The 21,901-nt window shown below is 35.4% G+C and overlaps 1 protein-coding gene across 1 annotated transcript in view; it reads right to left on the bottom strand.

Annotated features, from left to right (window-relative positions):
* BCKDHB (branched chain keto acid dehydrogenase E1, beta polypeptide) overlaps positions 1-21,901 on the bottom strand; it is a 220,415-nt gene that overhangs the window by 54,873 nt on the left and 143,641 nt on the right. The window contains exon 9 of the mRNA XM_005869953.2: positions 7,385-7,471. Coding sequence (XP_005870015.2) covers positions 7,385-7,471 — 87 coding nt within the window. The remainder of the gene's footprint in view (positions 1-7,384; positions 7,472-21,901) is intronic.

Below are 21,901 nucleotides of genomic sequence, written 5' to 3'. Positions count from 1 at the left end.
GAGTCTCGGTATGCTTTTCTCTTTCCTTCTAGTTGTAGAATTTCCACTCAGCCAGCCTTCCTGTGGTTCTGGATGATGTCCGTTCCGTCTTTTAGTTGTATTTTTGAAGTTGTTGTGCAAGGCAGCAATCTCCAGTGTTTACCTATGCAGCCATCTTGGTTTCTCCAGATAAATTTCTTATCTCTGCTTCATTTATCTCTTCTTCTGGAGGATTCTCTAGTTCTTTCATTTGGGGGTTGTTTCGTTTTCTCCTCATTTTGGCTTTCTGTTTGGGTTTGTGACTATGTATTAGATAGAACCTCTACACTTCTTAATCTCTAGTGCAGGACAGTATTAAAAGCTATTTCTGACTAATTAGATCAGGCATAGACTCAAAGCCTCCAGAGAGAGCCTCTGCCTACAGACTGATAGGATTCAGACTTGAATTGCCCCCCCAGGCAACTGTCCTCAAGTGTGGTGAGAGTTTTTTCAATAGGGTGGGGCAGTTACTACTGCCTGGAAGCTAATTATTATTTTTAATATCTTAAGTGTCTTCAGAGTAAGGCGTTTTCCAATAGGGTGTGCCCACTGTCTTCCCCCCAGGCAAGGCAGATGCCTATGTGGGAAAGATGTCCTCAGCTGCATGAGACAATGACTCAGCCCAGGAAACTTGGGGTGTCTGCCTTCTAAGCTCTATCCCCCAAGTCCCTATTCCTGTCTTCTGCCCTCACAGCTCCAGTCCACTTCATCCTCCCCCTGCCATAACACAAGGTGGCTGGCTCCACAGGGAATTTTGTGCATTGGCCCTTTAAGAGGGTGCCTGAATTTTCAGCTGTTACTCCTTGGCAGACAGCACCCCACTGCTTTTCATAACTAGATGTTATGTGGGTACCCTCCTCTGTTTCGTGCTCTCTGCTGGGGAGCCCAGCTTGGGGATTAGATCACAGAGTTTTCAGTGGCAACCCCCCACAGCTGAGATATCTCTCCAGGACTTCAGTTGCTGTCTATGGGCCAGCCCTTTCACACCTCCGCTCCTCCTACCAGTTTCTATGTGGTCTCCACTTTCGGTCCTCGGGTGTCAGGATTCTCTCCTGTGAGTTTTCTGTTGATTATTCAGGAAGCTTTTCTATATTTTAGTTTTAATACCAGTTTGTTCCTGGGAGCATGTCCATGCAGCATCCACTTACTCTGCCACCATTTTTAATCCTCTCTTGATGTGTGTTTTAAGAAAACAATGCATAGTAATGTGATAAGATCTGAGAGACTAAAGACGACAATTTAAAAGGTCCAGAAAAAGTTGAGAAATAGAGCTGGTCTTGATATAAACTGATTTCTACAAACTGGCAGACAGGCAAACCATGTGCTGATATCTACCTTTTTTCACTGTTTCATGTGAAAATCCTTCCTTCCATATAAAATATTTTATCATACCAAATTTCTTATCACTGCCAAACTTAGCATGAATTTGGCATTTTGAATCTAACACTCAAGAGCAAATTTTGAAAGTTTCGAATTTAAACGTTTCAAGAATAGCCATGCAGATGATTGAGCTTTCCCAAGAAAAAATGGGGAGAATTAAAGGGCTGGTGGTAGAACCTTGGCATTTATACTAATGAACAAAGAAGAAAGAGACATGGTGTGGTCAGGGCAAGTAGGAAGACCAAGAGAGTATAATATGGGTTGAACTACAGTGATATTAGCAGCCCCATCCATGATGCATCCCTGAAAGATTTTAGTCTATAGTTCAGATCTATGGCTACAAACCCCATTTGTTTAATGAACATTCAACAGGCTTTAGGGCAAAATGCCATTTTAAAGGCCAATCTATATCTGAACACTCTGTGTTAAACTGCTTTTCTAATGCTCTGGCTCTGTCTAAATAGATTTTAGTACAGAAGCATACTTCTCCTGATTATTATAGCTGTTGTTGTCGGCAAATGCTTGCCATCACTTGTTAAAAAAATTTAACGTTACAAAATTGCAGTAAATTATTCATCAAATTACTACTCTGATAGTTTTCTCTTGATGACTCTTACTTTATCAACAGAGTAATTTTAATTAAACATATTTCCACAATGGTAAAAACTCAAGACTACTTAGGACCTTTTCCCTCTTTTTCAAATTGATGCTTTTAAGAATGCTTGTAAATTTGGTAGTAATATTAAATTCACTAGATAAAATCCTTCTGTATAATCCTGTCTAACATGAAAGAGTAAGAAAAGTACAATTCCTTTACTTGAAATTATGAAAATTTGCTTTTCACAATGATTTATATAGACCCTAAAAAATCTTTTCAAACTATTAGAATATTATTTCCTTTAAAAATATATGTTGGTGTGTATAATTTCTGCATTCTTATTCTATGAAAAGAGACCGCACAGAAAGGATGAAACAATGGTATGGAAACTTACCATCCTCTCCAAATGGACTCTTTATTACAGACTTATTGCTTCCATGTGTTTAAAAAAAAGAAAGAAGGAAACATTTAAGCCAATCCCAATCCCTAAAATTTTTGGCATTCTTATTAAGCATTGAATCCAGAAAAAACAGTTTTTTATTATCATAGCCTATCAGAGTCAAAATTTATTTCATTATGAGAATGTGTTAGAAATTAAAAATAAAGGTTGGATTCTATAAGGCTTAAAGAGAGTATACTATTTAAAGCTTAAACCTGTTAAAATATCACAAATAACTTGGTCTCAACATTTAAATAAATAATGCCTATTTTGAATATTGCATTCTAGAACATATAAATTCATTTGGAGGAATAATAAAATAGATGACATTAACACTTTTTTAGCACAATAAAGATTTTTATTTTTTACAGCCGTGGTTACATAAAGCTGAGGAATACAAACACCACATAAAATTAATTCAGATACTTTTCTGAAACAATGAAATATTTGCTCAAACTATACACCGAGGTCAGTGAATTGCCTAAACTCTTGTCTTTGCACTTTTCCACAGATCAGGGTGCACAATGGGAATGCATAACTCCCTAAAAGAAGCACATCTCCAAGTTTTGTGTGTGGGTCAAATGTAAGAAGGAAAACGTTCCCTCACCCCAAAATGAGAACAGATGGGAATGTAAAATTAGGTGGGAAGAGACAGTGAAGCTTTGGATGACCGACCAAGAAATCTCCCCTTGAGGGGAGCCAAATATACCAGACCTCAGCTTATTCTGCTTCCAGTTGACTTCCAAATTAAATCTAGTAGGAATGTAAAGCAGTTTGTAGATTCAATGTATTAGCTTTGATTTTTGTAAGCACATATTTTATAAAGAAACTACTGATAAATATAAATAAAAATATTTTTATATTCAATATAACTCCTGATCACTTGTGAGTTTAACATGCCTTCAAACTTAGAATGTTAACAATAACATTTTTTAAAATAATAAATGGCTTTATGAAAAACAGGCAACAGGCATGAACAAACTTAAGATGTTGATACTGAGCTCCTTGTATTATGGAAATGACATCTGCCGTAAGTTGAAAAACTATGTAAATAAAATATAAATATATTTTCATTCTTTTCATATTTTATCTGTATAACAAAATAATCTTAATAGTAATGCCAGCAATATTTCCTATACCTACCAAAAAAGCCCCTTTACTGGATATCCAATTTTACATAGCATGACAATTTTTCTATCTAAAAATACCAACTATAGCATTAAAAGAATACCCTCGATAGTGCTGCATTCGCCTCCAATTTTTTAATTTTTAATATGGGTAATAATTTAGAATTTTAGAAAAACAAAAAATCATGCTATCAGATTTTAATACATTTAAAAGTAGTTTTATTGTTAATAATGATATTAAACTATGATAAAATATTATTTATACTTTATTTGATAATAAAATAATAACCATTAAAATATAATTTTAAGAGCAACTTTCTAAGATTAGTCTTGAGCTTTTAAAGAGGTACCAAAATAGTGTTTGTCTAAAAATTGGGTTTGTCAAAATTATTTTGTATATGCTCACTTTCATATGGAATTTACATGAGCTGATACAAGGAGAATAATTCAGTCTTTTAATCAATAGTGCTCAAATTTATAGATCATTCTCATCCATAATTTCAAAGTCCTTTTCCAAGACAACAGTTAAAAGTTCTCTGTGTACCTTTTCCCTGCCATCCCAGAAAATTGGCTTTCAATTTCTTAACCTTGTTTTATCTTTTTTATCCTTACTAAGTATACACAACAAAAAGAAATATAGAAATGACTCGTTCCAAGACATGAAAGCAACTGCACCTTACACTCAAGTGATTTCAGTTTAAATCCAAGGCACTGGTAATTTGACACAGGCTTCACTTTTCATTAGGTTTGAGGACTTTCATGAAGAAGATGCTTAATATAGTACATTGCAATTAGTTGAATATGTTCATGAAATAATTACTGAAAAGTAGATTTTTCTTATTCAGAATACTCTAAATTATATGAAATCATTATTACCAAAAAAGAAGAAAATCTCTCAAATTATCTAGCTTTCCTTCTTTTGTTTTCTCCCTTATCAATACATTAAAGCCAACAGGCAAACTTTTGGGGATACTATGTTGATTATATTTTATTAAAATTCATTTTCCATACTTTCCATTTGTGTGAATAAAATATGAATTAAGCAACTGTAAACATTTTCAAAATCATTTGCATATTAATAAATCAAATTCTAATTCCCCAAAATATCAAATGCAGATCTCCCTATAAATTTTACATTATTGTCTTAATTCATTTTCCTGTTATTTGGTTGAATGATTTTAAAAGGGAAAACAGAACATTTTATAATGAATCCAAAACTGCTATCTTTCCCTAGGACAGTGATGGCGAACCTTTTGAGCTCAGTGTATCAGCATTTTGAAAAATCCTAACTTAACTCTGGTGCCGTGTCACATATAGAAATTTTTTGATATTTGCAACCATAGTAAAACAAAGACTCATATTTTTGATATTTATTTTATATATTTAAATGCCATTTAACAAAGAAAAAATCAACCAAAAAAAATGAGTTTGCGTGTCACCTCTGACACGCGTGTCATAGGTTTGCCATCACTGCCCTAGGAGGTGGGGGCTTTGAATAAAGAATGCACATGCATACACATAATATTTACTAAATATTCCTGTCCAACTTCCAGAGCTTCCACTGTCCTTTTAAACCAGGTAAGTCACAAGCACTCTGGATGACAAACACTTAACTATAAAAGGAACATGGTTGACTTAGGTTGTCAGGATTACTCTAAAACAACAGATACCTGAGGATCTCAGGGCATATTCTCGGGAGTGTAAGAGTATTACAAAGTGTCTTTTTTTGTTTTGTCTTCATATTATGATCCTATATAATAGAAGGCTAATATGCAAATTGTCCCCTCCACCGGGGAGTTCAACGGGAGCTCAACCAGGGAGCAGGGCCCCCCACCCCATGCATGAATTTGTGCACCGGGCCTCTAGTATAAATATAATTACATTCTGGGTAATCTCTTTCATAACCTTTAGCACCTATCAATATCACATAATTTCAGGATCTGATCTTGATACAGTGTTATGATCTTATTGGTGTTAGCTTTTCATACTAACTGTGTCTAATTCACAATACAGTGTTCCTCAAACTGGAATTCATACATGTATTCTTGGGGCCTCAGAAACATTTTTCTGTCAACACAAGTCCACATATTATTCAAGACAAAGAAACACTAAATGACATAATCTTCTTAATTCCTTCCCAGTTTAAAAAATACATTTCATCCTATTGCAGCTTACTAATAATTTATGGAGATCAAATTTAAGAAGTGCACAGAGAAAGGTAACTTCACAGGAGGAGTTGTACATGTGCTCTTGTTTTCCTTTTATATTCAAATGCAAATGAATTTTTTGAGCTAAGAATAAGATGGCATTCAGATAACAAAATAAAAGGAAGCTGTCAGATAAAGATTCTATGAGCAACAGTCACTATCATTTCAAATGGATTAGTGGACCACATGTTAACTAGGAATCAGAAAATCCCAGTTTCTTTTTTCAGTTTTGTCTCTAACTTGAAATAACATCTTGATGTTGTAATAATTCATCCCTGCAATCTTCATTTTTTACAAAGTTAGAACAGTATGCTACTCAATTAATAATATGCACAATAAATACGGGGTACTTGTGTTATATAATAAGCAGTATGTTTCAAATTTTAATTTATATAATAATAGGAAAACAACAAATCTATAAAACTCAATTTTCTTAAGTTTGTTACTATCTATATAACATGTAAAAATAACAGCATATTTTGTTTCTGAATGTACTTATGGATTATTTTGATCAGGCTTTAAAATTTATGTTTAATTTTGCTTCATCTAATTTAAAAATATTTAGAGTGTTGTCAATTAGAACTTAAAGATATTTCATTGGTAGAGATCATTATTTACTAGTTAAATGTTTAAAAATAAAAACTTATCATTTCTCATATATCACAATCTTATTAACAATCAAGTTAGTAAACCATATACTCTTAAAGAAATTCTCAATTTGTATGTATTAACAACAAAATCATCTTAACACCCATAAAGTAAAGTAAAATGTTTGCAAACTGCAAAGATATTCTAAATTTAAAAGGCATATATTTTACATTTAAAATATAGTTATATAATTTTTAATTTTAAAAATGAGGAAAAATGAAACTCATTAAATCATCTTAAACTGCAAAGATATTCTAAATTTAAAAGGCATATATTTTACATTTAAAATATAGTTATATAATTTTTAATTTTAAAAATGAGGAAAAATGAAACTCATTTAAATCATCTTATTCATATCTATGATACAAATGGAAATAAAAGTTTTAAATAAAAATTTCCATAAGTAGCTAGAAAGTTTTCCTGATATGCAGCATTTTAACTAAACATTTTTAAAAGAGAAATACATTTTTTAACCATTTCTAAAGCATTACCAATAACATAACAAAAAATTACTAATTTAATAAATTAAATTATTTATTTTGAAATTATTTATTGAATTTACATTATTACATTTTGAGAGGTGCATTTTTTGTTAGGTGAGGGCAGGAGAATCTAAAATCAATTTTATAACAACACATTTCATAATAAGCTTAAGTTTTATCAAGAAAGAAATGTCACATTCAAATTTAAAGTTCTGATATCCTAGCAAACATAAGTGACATTAGTTTATTAAACTCATTTGAAACTTTCTTCTTCCTATAAAGGAATTTTCAGCTTTTATTATTTTAAGATTTCTTTTCTAGATGATGTAATTAAACCATTACTAAGACAGGGAGGTAGAGTCAAATGAAAAATGTGCACTTCCAAAAAGTGCATATTTTTATATATTGTGACATGTGATTTTTTTCTTGGAATAGACATGTGCAATTGCACAAATGTTAAAATCAATGCCAAGAAGTTACTGTACCTGAACTGTAGAGCTGATCTCCGACGCAAAGCCGCCCGTCAAGGGAGCTTCGTGACTGATTAGCAGTCGCCCTGTTTTGATCACAGACTGAAAAAGAAAAGGAAAACCTAATGTTGAACAGAATACATATTTTCAAGTATATGACTGCAGTTTTGATTAAGTAATAAAATAAATTATTTAATTTCAATAATAAAAAATTAGTAATTCAATTCTATGTCAAATAAGTTACAGCACAAATCTTTCAACAAGTCATTTGATTTTTACCCTGCTAAAGAATTTTCAATATAGTTTATAATCCTACAAAATAAAAATAAGATTTGTAATTCTATGTATGTCATCAAAAATGCATTTCATTATAAAATATTCTTGTTATAAACTGAATTACTGTATTTCAAATTTTTATATCTCAATCTTTTTTATTCTTCAAATTACGTTAAGAATAAATGTATTTTTAACACTTTTTGAGGTATATTTGCATATAAACAGCCTTAAGAAATACTGTTTTGGAGAGAAGAAAAACACAAAAATATCATGTAAACTCTGTAGCAAAGTAAAATTTCATGGAGAGCTAGAAAGAAGAAATCACTGCAGAAGTAAAAGGTTTACAACCCTCTTTGACCATGTGCATTAAAATCTGGTTAAGAACCTCAACTCCATTTTAACGTAGAAAATGTCACAAATAATAAAGATGTATTCTCAATACTGGCTCAGCGTGGTTGTTCACAGAATATGCATGACATACTCTGTGCAATAATAAATCAAAACGTATAGCTATGACATCATAGCAGAATACCAACTTTGTTGAAAGGTAAAAAATATTAAAGTCAACAGCTGGTTATTACTTAAAATATGTTGAACAATTACCATATTATCAAAGAGAAGTGGTAATTCCTCCTCTACATGTCTAATAATGGATCGCCTTCCTTAAATTCTACATTACTATTTTACAAATATGAAATAAAATCTCCCAAGCAAAAATATGCATATAAATCAATTCTTTTCCTTCATTCTAGGCAATTAGAGTTGAGAATTTTAAAAATATGCAGTTTAAACCAGCAGATGTTAAACTCCAAGATATAGCCAGTAGTCACAACAAAAATAAATTACTACTATATCTATTAAATAAATAGTGACTGAAGAACATAAAATTTTATGAACACCATCCCCACCCCCAATGAAATGCTAACCATGGAATATTGATGTTTGAATTTTTAGAATTGTGATTAATTATGCTATTTATGATGGTCACAAATTAAATTTTTTTCATGAGTTCTTTTTTTTTCTTTTTCACTCAATTCCTCCACCCCCCATCAACAGCCTCCCCACCAGAAATATCACAAATTAAACTTTAATACACCTGGTTAGACATATAAAGAAACAAAAATATTCCACAATTGCAAGAAAACAAATGTATTCTCAAAAAAATTCTCCAAAAGATGCCATGATCTAAAGAATTCTTAATTTTTAAAAAATGATTGGACAGATTTTCTTTATAGCTCAAAAGCCCAGACCTCTGTCAATATAATAGTATTTAAATATAACAGCTAACCCCCTCCCCCCCAGTTACGCAATGCATCTTAAATTTTTAAGAGGAAAGAATGAGAAACTTCCATAAACTGCTGCTGATACCTTAAAACTCCATACAACAGAATTGGTACTCTGAGCTGAGGCCTATCCAAGATCAAATGACAACCTTCAGAATGACCCCTGAAGGCCAATAAGCAACCTAGGCTTCCGATAGCCTGCACAGTGTAGTTGGGAAACTACGCACGGATGTATCCAGGACAAAAGCTTTCAACCTCGGAGTTCATACAACATGATGTGCAAGCAGATGGAATCCAGAGATCCTGAGTGTCTTTCCACAGGAGAGGGCTAAATAAACTGAGATATATCAATATAGTCAAGTATTACACAGACATGAAAAAGACTGAGAAGACTGAGGTTATAAAATGATGCCCATATGTATGACAAAATGAGAAAATTACAGGACAATACAATCTCATTTTTGTGAAAAACAACAGTGGGGAAACAAAAAACAAAACCATATATACACTGAGCCACAGGTGTAAATAGTCTGGAAGGATTCATTCCAAACTATCAAAACTTCTTTCTCCTGAAAAAATGACAGTATAGGAATTGGAGGGAAGGGACTTTTGTTTTTTTACTTTATATAAAAAATATTTTTATATTACTAAAAGTATTTTCAATAAGTCTAAAATAAATACAAATAAAAGTAATGCATTTGAATATATTTTATATTGCAGTCATAATTTCCTCAGAAAAACATATAATGTTTTTCTTATTATTATAGGACTAGTTTAAGATACAAGAGAACCCAAACTCCCACAGCAAATAAGCACATTAAAACACAGGGAATCAGCCTTCCCATGCCAGTGTCTTTATGATCTGCTGCAGGTCAGGATCATATCCAGCTCATCTCTTGACCCACAAGCTCTTGGATCCTAGACAAATGGGAAATAAGCTATTGGTATTAGAGAAAGTGAAGTTCTTTAACACATATGTGTGTGTTATGTAAACATGTGTGTTCTTGAACAAGAGTTATGTACTGACAGTTAAAGAAGTAATTCCAGAAATTTCTTAAACATCAAGAGCTAGAAGGTAGACAAAATGAAAAGTAATAATACTGTGAGTTTATGGAAATTGTCAGGTATACAAACCCGTGAGAGACTGTGGCAAGGAGACAGGAGTCAGAAATAACGATCATAATCATAAACTGATTGTCACAGGAATTGCTATATGCTAGGTTTTGAGTTCAACGCTTTACATTGATCACTTCATTTAATTTAGAAAGTACCTAAGTTTTATTTTTGCTTCTTAAAATCAACTTTGATATCTGAAAAGTATTAAAATATAGAAAACAAATTACATCAAAATTCTGAAAAAATGCCAAAATTTAAAAGTAACACTGATATTTCAAAGTCACACCCTCAAATATAATTAACATATATCATTAAAAGGTTGAGTCTATGAATACAGTTCAATGATTTAATAAGGTATAATATAAATTCAACTTGGTATATACTTTTTATCCTTCACAACTTTAATTTACTAAAATTTCTGAAGATGGCTCCCTTACGATTTTGGAAATCATGAACACTTTGAGGATATTATAATGAGATTGTACAAATCTACAAGTTTAAAGAGAATTTTAGTCTTTCTATTTTCTGTGATTAAATAAGATATTTTTATTAAACTATATATTTTTGTCAACTGTAATAAGCAATTAACTTTAATACACTGAGGCACAATGATATATAACTGCTAGGAAATTTTTTAAGTCAAATTTAGCATTTTGATGTACTTACTTAAAAATTAATATTGTGCCTTTCAATGGAGATGGCTGTTAAGTTTTCTTAAAAATAATAACTACAGTATAGATATAAATATATATAATACGTTAAAATTAATTTTACTAATTTTAAAGTTTCAAGTTTACTTTTGAGATAAATATATATCACAACTTGAAAAAATTTTAAAGGTTTAAACAACTTTTCAATATGAAAGCTGAACTTATCAAAGACAGGAAAGATCACATAAGCCTGGATTTTCCAGTATCTGCTTCTTCAACTTCATGCCACTAAAACCTGCTCCAAGGACCCTGGCCTTGGGCAGACAGAGCACCAGTAAGTTAGAAGGGACAGAAGTACCAGGGAAAGCTGTGCCAATAAAAGATTGGACTGTGAATAATTGTTCTCCATGTCCTCTACCACAAAATAAAAGGTCTTTGTTCCTTAGAGTATTTCAAGAAAAAGTGCCAAGAAAACTTAAAAAAGCAACTCTAAAAGGCAAGCAGTGAAACAGACTGTGGGCTGCTAAGTCAGTCAGTACTGGTCTGCCCTGCATTTGTCCCAAGGAATCTCATTCTTTCTCACTATTTCAGTTAGTCACTCCCTTCTCCAGGGCAACAACAGAATACTATCACAAGAGGAGCTATCAAAATCTCGATTTCGCCAAGAAGAGACAGATCACAATACCTGTTCTGATAAAACCCTAAAGATACTTTGGTTCCTGGTTGGGCCACTTCACGACTGTTTCCCACTGTTCATCTTCTACCTAGATGCCATTACTAATAGCCGTAACTTCAAGTTATCCAGGCAAGATATCTAGCATAATGCTCAAAATATGGTAGACATTCAAGAAACTTAGTTTAAAATCTCTTAAAATAATTAAACTATATTAAGCAAGTTCTTGTTTAACTTACGAAACTATTGCTTTCTTGGAAAAATCCACTTTAAAATAGTGCAAAAGTATGGGTCAGCACATCCCAGAACAATTTAAATATGAACGAAACTCAAAGTTGGGGATATTTTAATGTAGCTCTAACAATAAGATATCTGTGATAATAGCAGAGTTGCTAAGTTATACTCCATTAAAAAGATTGCACAGATTTTGGCTGTCTAAACATTGGAAATATGTTTTAGTTAATATAGCATTTAAAGATTTTAATATAATCCAACAAGGAAAACTGTTAAACTGTCATTCCAGGAGAAAGTAAAACAGACAGACAGACCATTAAGCCTGCATATGCCTGAAAGTGCAACAGTGACATTCAAAAAGCAAATATATAGATATATATTACTTATTGCTTACTCAAAATCTATAGCAAGACTTTTTCCCCTACAGAGCCATTCAGTCTGACTAACACCAAGTTCGGCCACCTTTTTTGACTGCTGTAAGTAGAAAACTAACACTTTGGATAGGCAATTTATAGCTCTTTTAACATTTTCTGCTAAATATAAAGCTAATGAAAAGAAAAAAATCATAACTGACCTTTTCCTCTAACTTTTAAAATCAAATCTGCTTATAAATACATATTAGCAGAATAGTAAAATCATACACTTGTGTTTCATTAATCAAATAAACTAATTAATATTTATTTATATAACTTACAATCATTAAAGACCTGATTTAAATTAGCTTCAAATATCATTGCAAATGAATTAAGTTTTTGAAATGGTCTCTTGTTTAGAAACCAAATTCATTAGAAAAATTAACCAGAAAAACCTCACAATCAATCCCAGGCTAAAAATTAACATATTAATATTTGCTTAGTAATCATTATTAACCAGCATGATCTTCACACATAATCAGACCACAAGCTGATATTCTACTGGAGAGATCGCAATGCTAAAAGAGAAAGAATAGTCACGAATTCCAGAGAAAGTTCGGAAATGTCCATTTTGGCAAGGATATTAGTGATGGAGTTACGAATGTTTTGGTATTGTAGGAAAGTGATGTAAATTGAGAAAACCTAAATCCTGAGAGCTTTATCACCGTGCGGAAAAAGTAGGTAAGGGAGCAAACAGAGCATAAAGAGAACTGAATAAAGTCAACAAAAGAATGAGCAAATAATACTGAAAAGGCATGAAATGTTTGGGGAAATTTCAGACATCCTCACTGATTCATTATTGCCTGAATTATTTGTATGATCAGAGCTGAAACACTTTTGCAAAAATTAAAAGTGGACATATTTCTGAATGCTACATCCAAACATGTCAGATAAACATGTTCTGTCAATCAACCTTACCTTTCCAGCTTGTTTCCTCACTGTCTCTCCACACTCCAGTCATGTTAGGCTGCTCTGTGAATGTGACCCATGCTCTCTCTACTCTGACTTCCTTCCCCAAATTGGTAGGCCTTCATTCCCTCCCTCAATACCCACTTCATACAACCCCTTCTCCAAGGTCCCCCCAACTAGCTGGGCTTAAACCCCATGGTAACTTTTTCCTTCTTTTCTTTTTTTTTTTTATATTTTATTGATTTTTTTTACAGAGAGGAAGGGAGAGAGATAGAGAGTTAGAAACATCGATGAGAGAGAAACATCGATCAGCTGCCTCCTGCACATCTCCCACTGGGGATGTGCCCGCAACCCAGGTACATGCCCTTGACCGGAATCGAACCTGGGACCTTTCAGTCCGCAGGCCGACGCTCTATCCACTGAGCCAAACCAGTTTCGGCTTCCTTCTTTTCTTTCCATGATTCTAGCAGCCATTTCCTGATAGAATTTGAGGTAGGTGACAATGCAGAGATTCTATGAAACCTAAAGCCAGGGTACAAGAGCAAGAGTCAAGTACTAGGATGAAGGCAGCACTCACTGCTATACCTCTGGTTAGGAACACTACTAATTTACCTCATGGACAGCCCTGTGGACATCTGTCTTATTAACCCTTTCAACTACACTCAAAATCATAAATCTGAAGGCAGGAACTCTGTGTTATTTATATCTGTATCTACTGCAGAATATAGCATATGACAAATATATATTAAGTTGAGCAAATTATGCTCATTTTATTATTGTGGAGCAAATTTACATATTATCTAAAATAATAATAAAAGCATAATATTAGACCGGTCAGCCAAACAACATTCTAGACGAAGCCAGGGCTGCGAGGACTGAGGCAAGCCGCTGAGGCTGTGAGGGCCGAGCCCCTTGAACAAATTTTATGCATCAGGCCTCTAGTTAAAATATAAACAGTTTGAAAAAGTTCCTATGTATCTCCTGTTTCTTTGTTTTGCAGGGTATTCTTTTTCATAGGGTATGTGTGCATATGTCTATACTGTCTCCTCCAGCAAACTCTAAATCATAAGCACAAATTCAGAAAGTATCAAGCATTTAGTAGCTAATCACAATACCTAATACATGGTTGTCAATGCTCAACAAATGTTCCTAACATTATTTTTTAGAAAGCATATAGTGATTAAAATGAATCACTGACAAGCCTCCAATTTTCTGATGTGTTAAAGCTCTTAAGAAGGACTAATCCTATCTAATAATAGACAAACATGGTAATTAACCATACCTCCGACACGCTTCCCATTGGCTAACCAGGGCGATATGCAAATTAACTGCCAACCAAGATGGCGGCCGGCAGCCAGGCAGCTGAAGCGAACAGAAGGCTTGCTTGCTCCAGTGATGGAGGAAGCCAAGGTTCCCCGCCTGCCGCTGCCGGCCTCTGAGCTGCACTCTAAGAAACGATGTTGCAATTATAGAAGCTAAACAAACCCCAGAAACCTGCTTTCAGCCAGCTGGCCTCGGAGCTGGAGCTGCAACAGTGTTTCAATTATAGAAGCCAAACAAACCCAGATACCTGCTTTCAGCAGCCGAGGTCTCAGAGCTGGAGCCGAGCCTCAGAGCTAAAGCTGGCTCTCAGCTCCAGTGACAGCTATAGAAGGTAAATAAATCCCAGAATAAAAAAAAAAAGAAAAAAAGCTGGCCAGGCACCCCAGTGGGGACCCCCACCCTGAAGGGGGTGTGACCAGCTGCAAACAGCCATCAGCCTCTCACCCAGGCTGACTAGGTACCCAAGCAGGACCCCCATCCTGATCCGGGACACCCTTCAGGGCAAACCAGCCGGCCCCCACCCGTGCACCAGGCCTCTATCCTATATAGTAAAAGGGTAATATGCAAACTGACCCTAACAGCAGAAAGACTGGGAATGACTGGTCACTATGACACACACTGACCACCAGGGGGCAGACACTCAATTCAGGAGCTGCCCTCTGGTGGTCAGGGCACTCTCACATGGGAGGAGCTCTGCTCAGCCACAAGCCAGGCTGATGGCTGCCAGTACAGCGGTGGTGGTGGGAGCCTCTCCTGACTCCTCAGCAGTGTTAAGGATGTCCGACTGCAGCTTAGGTCTGCTCCCCACTGGCAAGTGGACATCCCCTGAGGGCTGCCGGGCTACCAGAGGGATGTCTGATTGACATCTTAGGCCCAATCCCCCAGGGAGCGGGCCTAAGCCAGCAGGTGGTCATCCCCTGAGGGGTCCCAGACTGAGAGAGGGCACAGGCCGGGCTGAGGGACCCCCCCCTCCCTCCCGAGGGCACAAATTTTTTTGCACCGGGCCTCTAGTAATGTTATGAAAGGCATTAAAAGGGAAATCCTAAAAACTAAGCTCTAAAAGGGAAGTCCTAAAAACTAAGCTCTAATCATTGTTCTAATTCTAATAGAGAACTATCCTGGACCAACTCTTTTCACCTACATTTCCTACTCTAGATTGTTTTTAGAATAAGGAGTTAACAGTACAAAACACATCTCCATTTTTATTTACATATTTAAGTGCATGATTGCAAGGCACAAACACACAGAAAATGCTCTTCCCTTCCTACTGAGCATGAAGTTTCCTTTCCTATTGACAAACAGTCACGTCTCTGTGATGTTAAGGGTATTGAACTGGCCTGGTGGGCATTTATTAGATATGTAGTGAAACATGACATGGGTAAGTATATAAATAAATCTGTCTTAAAAGATTTTTTTTCCACATCCCCCATTAGTTTAAACATCATGCAAAGCATAACCATTTCTAGGAGTCAATATAATTTTTTGATTGCCAAAACAATTTTTTAAGGATTGAAATAGCCACTTTAAGTTGTTTTTGTATTTTCATTCTTATTACCACTCTATCATTTTTCAGCAGCACTTAAAATATTATAATACCTGTATTCAATTTCTGCTTCAACTTTATCAATTTGTCTTTTTGTGATTGACTTATTTCACTTAGCACAATGTCTTTAAGGGTCATCCTTGTAGGATGTGTCAAAATGTCTCTCCTTAAGATAATGGCTATTTGAATCTTTGAAAAATTGTTTTGGCACATAAAAAATTATACTGGCTCCTAAAAGTGGTTATGCTTTGCATAATATTCCATTGTATGAATATACAACATCTTTTTTATCCATTCATCTCTTGAATAAGTGGATTACTTCTACCTTTTGGCTATTGTGAATAATGATGCTATGAACTTATTCGAATCTCTACTTTCACTTCTACTGGGTATATATTCAAAAGTGGAATTGCTGAACACTTGGCAATACTATGTTTAATTTTTTTCAGAAATAGCCATACCATTTCCACAGCAGTTGCACCATTTTGTATTCCCACCACCAATACCTCAGGGTTTCCAATTTCCCTATGATCTCACCAACACTTGTTATTCATTCTCTCATTCTCTCTCTCTCTCTCTCTCTCTCTCTCTCTCTCTCTCTCTTCCTCTTTAATAGTAGACAACCTACTAATGAGTGTGGGTTATATCTTGTGGTTTTGATTTGCATTTCTCTAATGATTACTGATGTGTAATCACTAATCATTTTTCAATCTTTTTCTTCTCAATTTTTAATCAGGCTCTTTGAATTTTGTTCTTATACAAAGAGTGTTTTAAGAGTGCTAATGCATCTAATTTCTTAAATTGATCTCTTTGCATATCAGAATATGATATTCCATATGGAAAAATATATAATCAAACTCAGTGGTTCACCATGTCCTTCTTCCTGCAAAAAGCTTCACATCTGGTTTCCTCACCATTCTCCTTTCCAAAGAAGACACAAGGAAATTTCTCCTCTCCTGAGAAATCTTCAGTGGTAAATCAGCTAGCCAGAATCACAAAGATAACTTATAAACAGCAATAGTAGCGGTAGTCCACTGCCCAAGGAAACAACTGAGTCTAGTTACATACTACAGAACCTTCTGAGCCCTGTATCTTTGTTCCACACATACTCTGCCAACAATTAGGACAGAATAATGACAACGAAAAAAGTTTGGAACACTGGCACAAACCAGAAAATCACCTTCACCATCTTGAGTATTATATGCTATTTCCCAATTAATTTTTAATGTTATAAGGGACTCTTTCCCCCTCCCCATATAGGAGTCTGTACTTGTTCTTCAATAAATTTCCATCTTTGCTATAATGTTATATAAATTCCAAAGGTCACTGGTTCATATCAAAACCAGTATCGTGAGCCACTCACATGTGCCAATATTGGGGAAACAAAGATGATTTAACTAAGGTCCTTAAAAGCTTCTAATATGGGTTCCCACATATCCTAGGGCAGTGGTTGGCAAACTCATTAGTCAACTGAGCCAAATATCAACAGTACAACGATTGAAATTTCTTTTGAGAGCCAAATTTTTTAAACTTAAACTATATAGGTAGGTACATTATTATTAACTTAATTAGGGTACTCCTAAGCTGGCCTTTGCTAAAAACATCCTCAATCTGATTGAGGTACGTTTGCTGAGGTTGACCCCTTCCAACTCTCCCATCCACACTCGTCTTGTATACTTGTTTCGTCTATCTCCTTTCATTCATACTCTCTATATGTCCAAACCATCTCAACATACCTTTCTCAATCCTCGACACTACATCTTCTTTCACTCACCTCCACAACGTTCCCTAAAATTAACTAACCACTGCACAATGAGACTGCTGACTGACTGGCTCACTCAACTCGTGCATGAATCACGCGCGCCTGCCTGCGCCGCATCTCCCGTCACCGGACCGACTGACACCCCCCACTTCTAACACCACTTCTTCAAAATAGACTCGGCCCAGGCCAAAAACCCACTTCTGCGCATAGGCCACGAAGTTTCAATCACACTGTACGTGCGTGCCTTCATGTGGTATTTTGTGGAAGAGCCACGCTCAAGGGGCCAAAGAGCCGCATGTGGCTCGTGAGCCGCGGTTTGCCAACCACTGTCCTAGGGCAAAGCATATTCAAACAGAAGAAAAGTACTAGGTGTACCGGTTAATAATGGTGGACTTTGTAATCAAAGAAAACATGATAATTTCAAGAGAAACATCAAAAGTGCTTTATTCAAAGTAATATCCATCGCTAGCTACACATTTCCCCCATCTTTCAGGTAATTTGTGGATACCGTCCCAATAGAACTTTTCTTGTTTTGAGGCAAACCATTCAGAGACCCAATTTTCCACTTCTTCGTACATTTTGAAGTGCTGCTCAGAAAGTGTGTGTGCCATCGATCAGAACAAGTGGTAATCCGAAGGAGCAAGGTCTGGTGAATACAGCAGGTGGGTTAATACTTCCCAGGCAAGATCTTTTAACGTGTCTTTAACTGGTTTTGAAGTGGGTGGTGGTGCATCATCATGAAGCAAAATTACTTTGCTGTGTCTTCTGGCCCATTCTGGTCATTTTATGATCAAAGCATGGTTGATATTGATTATTTGTTGTCGGTAGCGATCAGTATTAACGGTTTCACCTGGTTTTAGAAGCTCATAATACACCACACCTTCCTGATCCCACCAAACGCAGAGCATTATCTTCTTTCCAAAGCGATTTGGCCTTGCAGTCGATGTTGATGGGTGACCTGGATCAACCCACGATTTTGTGCACTTGGGATTCTCAAAATAAATCCACTTTTCGTCGCCAGTCACAATTCGATGCAAAAAAGACTTTCTTTCATGCCAGTGAAGCAATGTTTTACTGATGACTTTTCGATTTTCCATTTGTCTTTCGTTCAGTCGATGTGGCACCCATTTTCCCTCCTTTAAAATCTTTCCCATTGCTTTTAAACAATCGGAAATTGTTTCCTGAACAATGTTTAATCTTTCTGCAAGTTGTTTTTGAGTTTGACATACATCTTCATCCAATAATGCTTCTAATTGTTGCTCTTCAAACTTTTTCGGTTAACCTGGACATTCTTTGTCTTTCACATCGAAATCATCACCTTTAAAGCATTTAAACCAGCATTCACAAATATCTTGAGATGGAGCATGTTCACCATAAGCTTCCCGAAGTATACAACTTTTTTTCTTTTTTTTCAAAATAAAGTAACGAATTAAAACTTCCCGCAAATGCTCTCTTTTTGGCACGAAATTCGACATTTTTAAGCGTAAAAATATCTATGATGTTAACACCTTCAGCAAATTTGACATATGAAGTTTTGAAGCTTGCTGTCAATACAACAAAATAGCATACATATCAAATCACATATATATCAGCATATGTGTAACTCCATCTAATGAAAAAAATCCGCATTATTAACTGGTACACCTAGTAGTTTAAAGATTGTTAAGGCAGAATACTGGAATTAAAATTAAGTTTCTCTCTCTCTCTTTCTCTCTCTCTCTCTCTCTCATTCCTCTAAAATTGATTTTTAGGAAAAGTATTGAAAAACAAAAAAACCCTGGCCAGTGTAGCTCAGTTGGAATACTGTCCTATACATCAAAAGGTGGCAGGTTCAATTCCTGGTCAGGGCACATACTCAGGTTGTGGATCCAATCCCAAGTCAGGGCGCTTGCAGGAAGAAACTAATCAATGTTTCTCTCTCAAACTGGTGTTTCTCTTTCTCTCTTCCTCTCTTTTCCTCCCTCTTTCCCTCCCTCCCTCCTTCTCTCCCTCTCTCTCTAAAATTAATTTTTTAAAGTATTTAAAAAATCAAGTTATAATAATTAAAAACAATGTTTTTTTAGAATTTTAAATTTCAACTCCTGAGTTCTTTTCCAAATAACATTGAAAAATGAATTTTTCTTTTCATAAATAATTACTAATATTTTCTCCTTTACCAATCGTGAGTCTCCATTTGGCAAATTTTTCTCAAGTGTTGACAACAGAGGGAAATGCTGTGTCTGGCCATCATAAGAGTTCTAAAGGGTAGAAACTGACATCATCCCCTGTGCTTCCAACATACTGTGTAATAAGAAAGTGACTTTAACCAAAAACCAAGATTGTCAGCAGTTACATTTTACACTGCTGTTTTAAGCACATATCAAGGGTACAATTTTGCCTAAAGCCAGCTGGTTGTCTACCAAGGTAATTCCTCTCTAAGGAATGATCAAAAGTATAAACACTGCTACACTGCGGAATCACCATGGATAAAAGCTTTTATTTTCTAAAGCCTGGTCCAATTCTGTTGGAGTAAATGGATTTTTAGTGCATTATGAAACAAAAAAATCCTGTGTAGTTCATAATACATGGGCAAAGCTTAAAATCTTTTGGTTCTTTTTGGGGTATGACTCAAAAAAGTGGTATAGTAAAACTCAAAAGATGTTTCTGTAAAAGTTACACATATGTTTTTGAGTATATATAACTAAGGTAGTATGAAGAGAAAGTACATAACTTTCTTGCTCTTATTAAAACCAAGATGATGAGGAGAAATTATTATATGATAGATGGTTTCAAGGGAAGAATTCCTTTAGCATAAAGGAATTTGTCTACAAAACATTCATTGATTATTTGATAGAGGCGGTGAGGGGCAGAGACTAGATCTCAGGGTCAAGAATTACTGTATCAAATTCATTACCAATGGAATAATAGTGATGAGTTAAGATGCAATAGTATTAGTTGAACAGAAATATATTCAATATTTAAAAATCAATTTATATTTATAGTTAAGCCCCTTCTTTGTTTTCAGGGAAAAACTCTGAAATATTCTTTCCTTATAAACAACGTCTCAGCGCCCAAAGTAATGTGAATAGTAGAGGCAGTAACAAGTGGCACGTAATGTGAACAACCAGGGAACACAGTCTCTCATGTAGATGGTCAAACTCCTATTCTTTTTTTTTTTTTTAAATCTGTGAAAGCCATGACATGTATTCAGGCTAGATTCTACCCAAGACTTTGCAACATATACTTTAAGGAAACAACTTTCTGGCAAAACAATGCATTTTTTTCAAATGTCAAGATGTACTTTCTGCCATGTTATCTTTACCCACAAAATTATACACTGAATACACAGCTTTCCATTCTGGCCTTCCCAAACATTTTGCGGATATTTACCAATATAAACATCCATTTTGTTGAACAGTACATTTAGCAGAGCAGACCCAGTTTCAAAAGAAAGATATTTGAGCCATTTCTTCACCACGTGTTTCAAAACCCCAGAAAAACAAAAAGCTATCCAAGATCGCTTTAAGTTCCCAGTAGTCCTGTTGTACTAGTATGTTCCAAAATGACATCATAAGTGGAAATTACAGCATTTGAAATTTTAAATGTACAGGAAGAAAAGTAGCCTACTGCTCTTGAATTCTGGCTCAAAGGCAATGGGCAACATTGCACTCCTGAGGTCTTCACAGTGCCCTTCAAGTCCAACCAGGAGGCCTCCAATGTGTTATACACTAGTGAAAGTGAAAATCAGCTTGCCAATTATTTTTAGTCCTTCATAGGAGAAATATGGTACCATATTTCTCTGTTTTATTTCGTTTCAGTCAAATAAGGAAAAGGAAAAAGTCTGTAGCCCTGCTGGCTTGGCTCAGTTGTTGAGCATCGACCTATGAACCAGGAGGTCATGGTTCCATTCCTAGTCGGGGTTGCGAGCTTCATCCCCAGTGGGAGGCCAGGTAGGAGGCATCCAATCAATGATTCTCTCTCATCATTGATGTTTCTATCTCTCTCTCACCTTCCTTTCCTCTCTGAAATCAATCATATCCTATATAATAAAAGCCTAATATTCTAAGTGTCCGGTCAACAGATTGGCCGTTCAACCAATCAAAGCGTAATATGCTAATGATATGCTAAGGCCACTCAACCACTCGCTATGATGTGCACTGACCACCAGGGGGCAGTCAACCAGTCGAATAGTCACTATGACATACACTGACCACCAGGGGGAAGACACTCCGACCAGTAGAAGTTAGCTTGCTGCTGGAGTCCCTCCCCAGCTGGCCAACCTCCCACGTCTTTCCCTGGCCTCATGCACTGGTGGGGTCCCTCTGCCTGGCCTGTGCCCTCTCACAATCTGGGACCCCTCGGGGGATGTTG

This window comes from Myotis brandtii, unplaced genomic scaffold (genome assembly GCF_000412655.1).
Source record: "Myotis brandtii unplaced genomic scaffold, ASM41265v1 scaffold31, whole genome shotgun sequence".
NCBI classification, from domain to species: Eukaryota; Metazoa; Chordata; class Mammalia; order Chiroptera; family Vespertilionidae; genus Myotis; species Myotis brandtii.
Note: the sequence above shows the minus strand (reverse complement) of the source record. Positions and strands in the feature narration are given on the sequence as shown.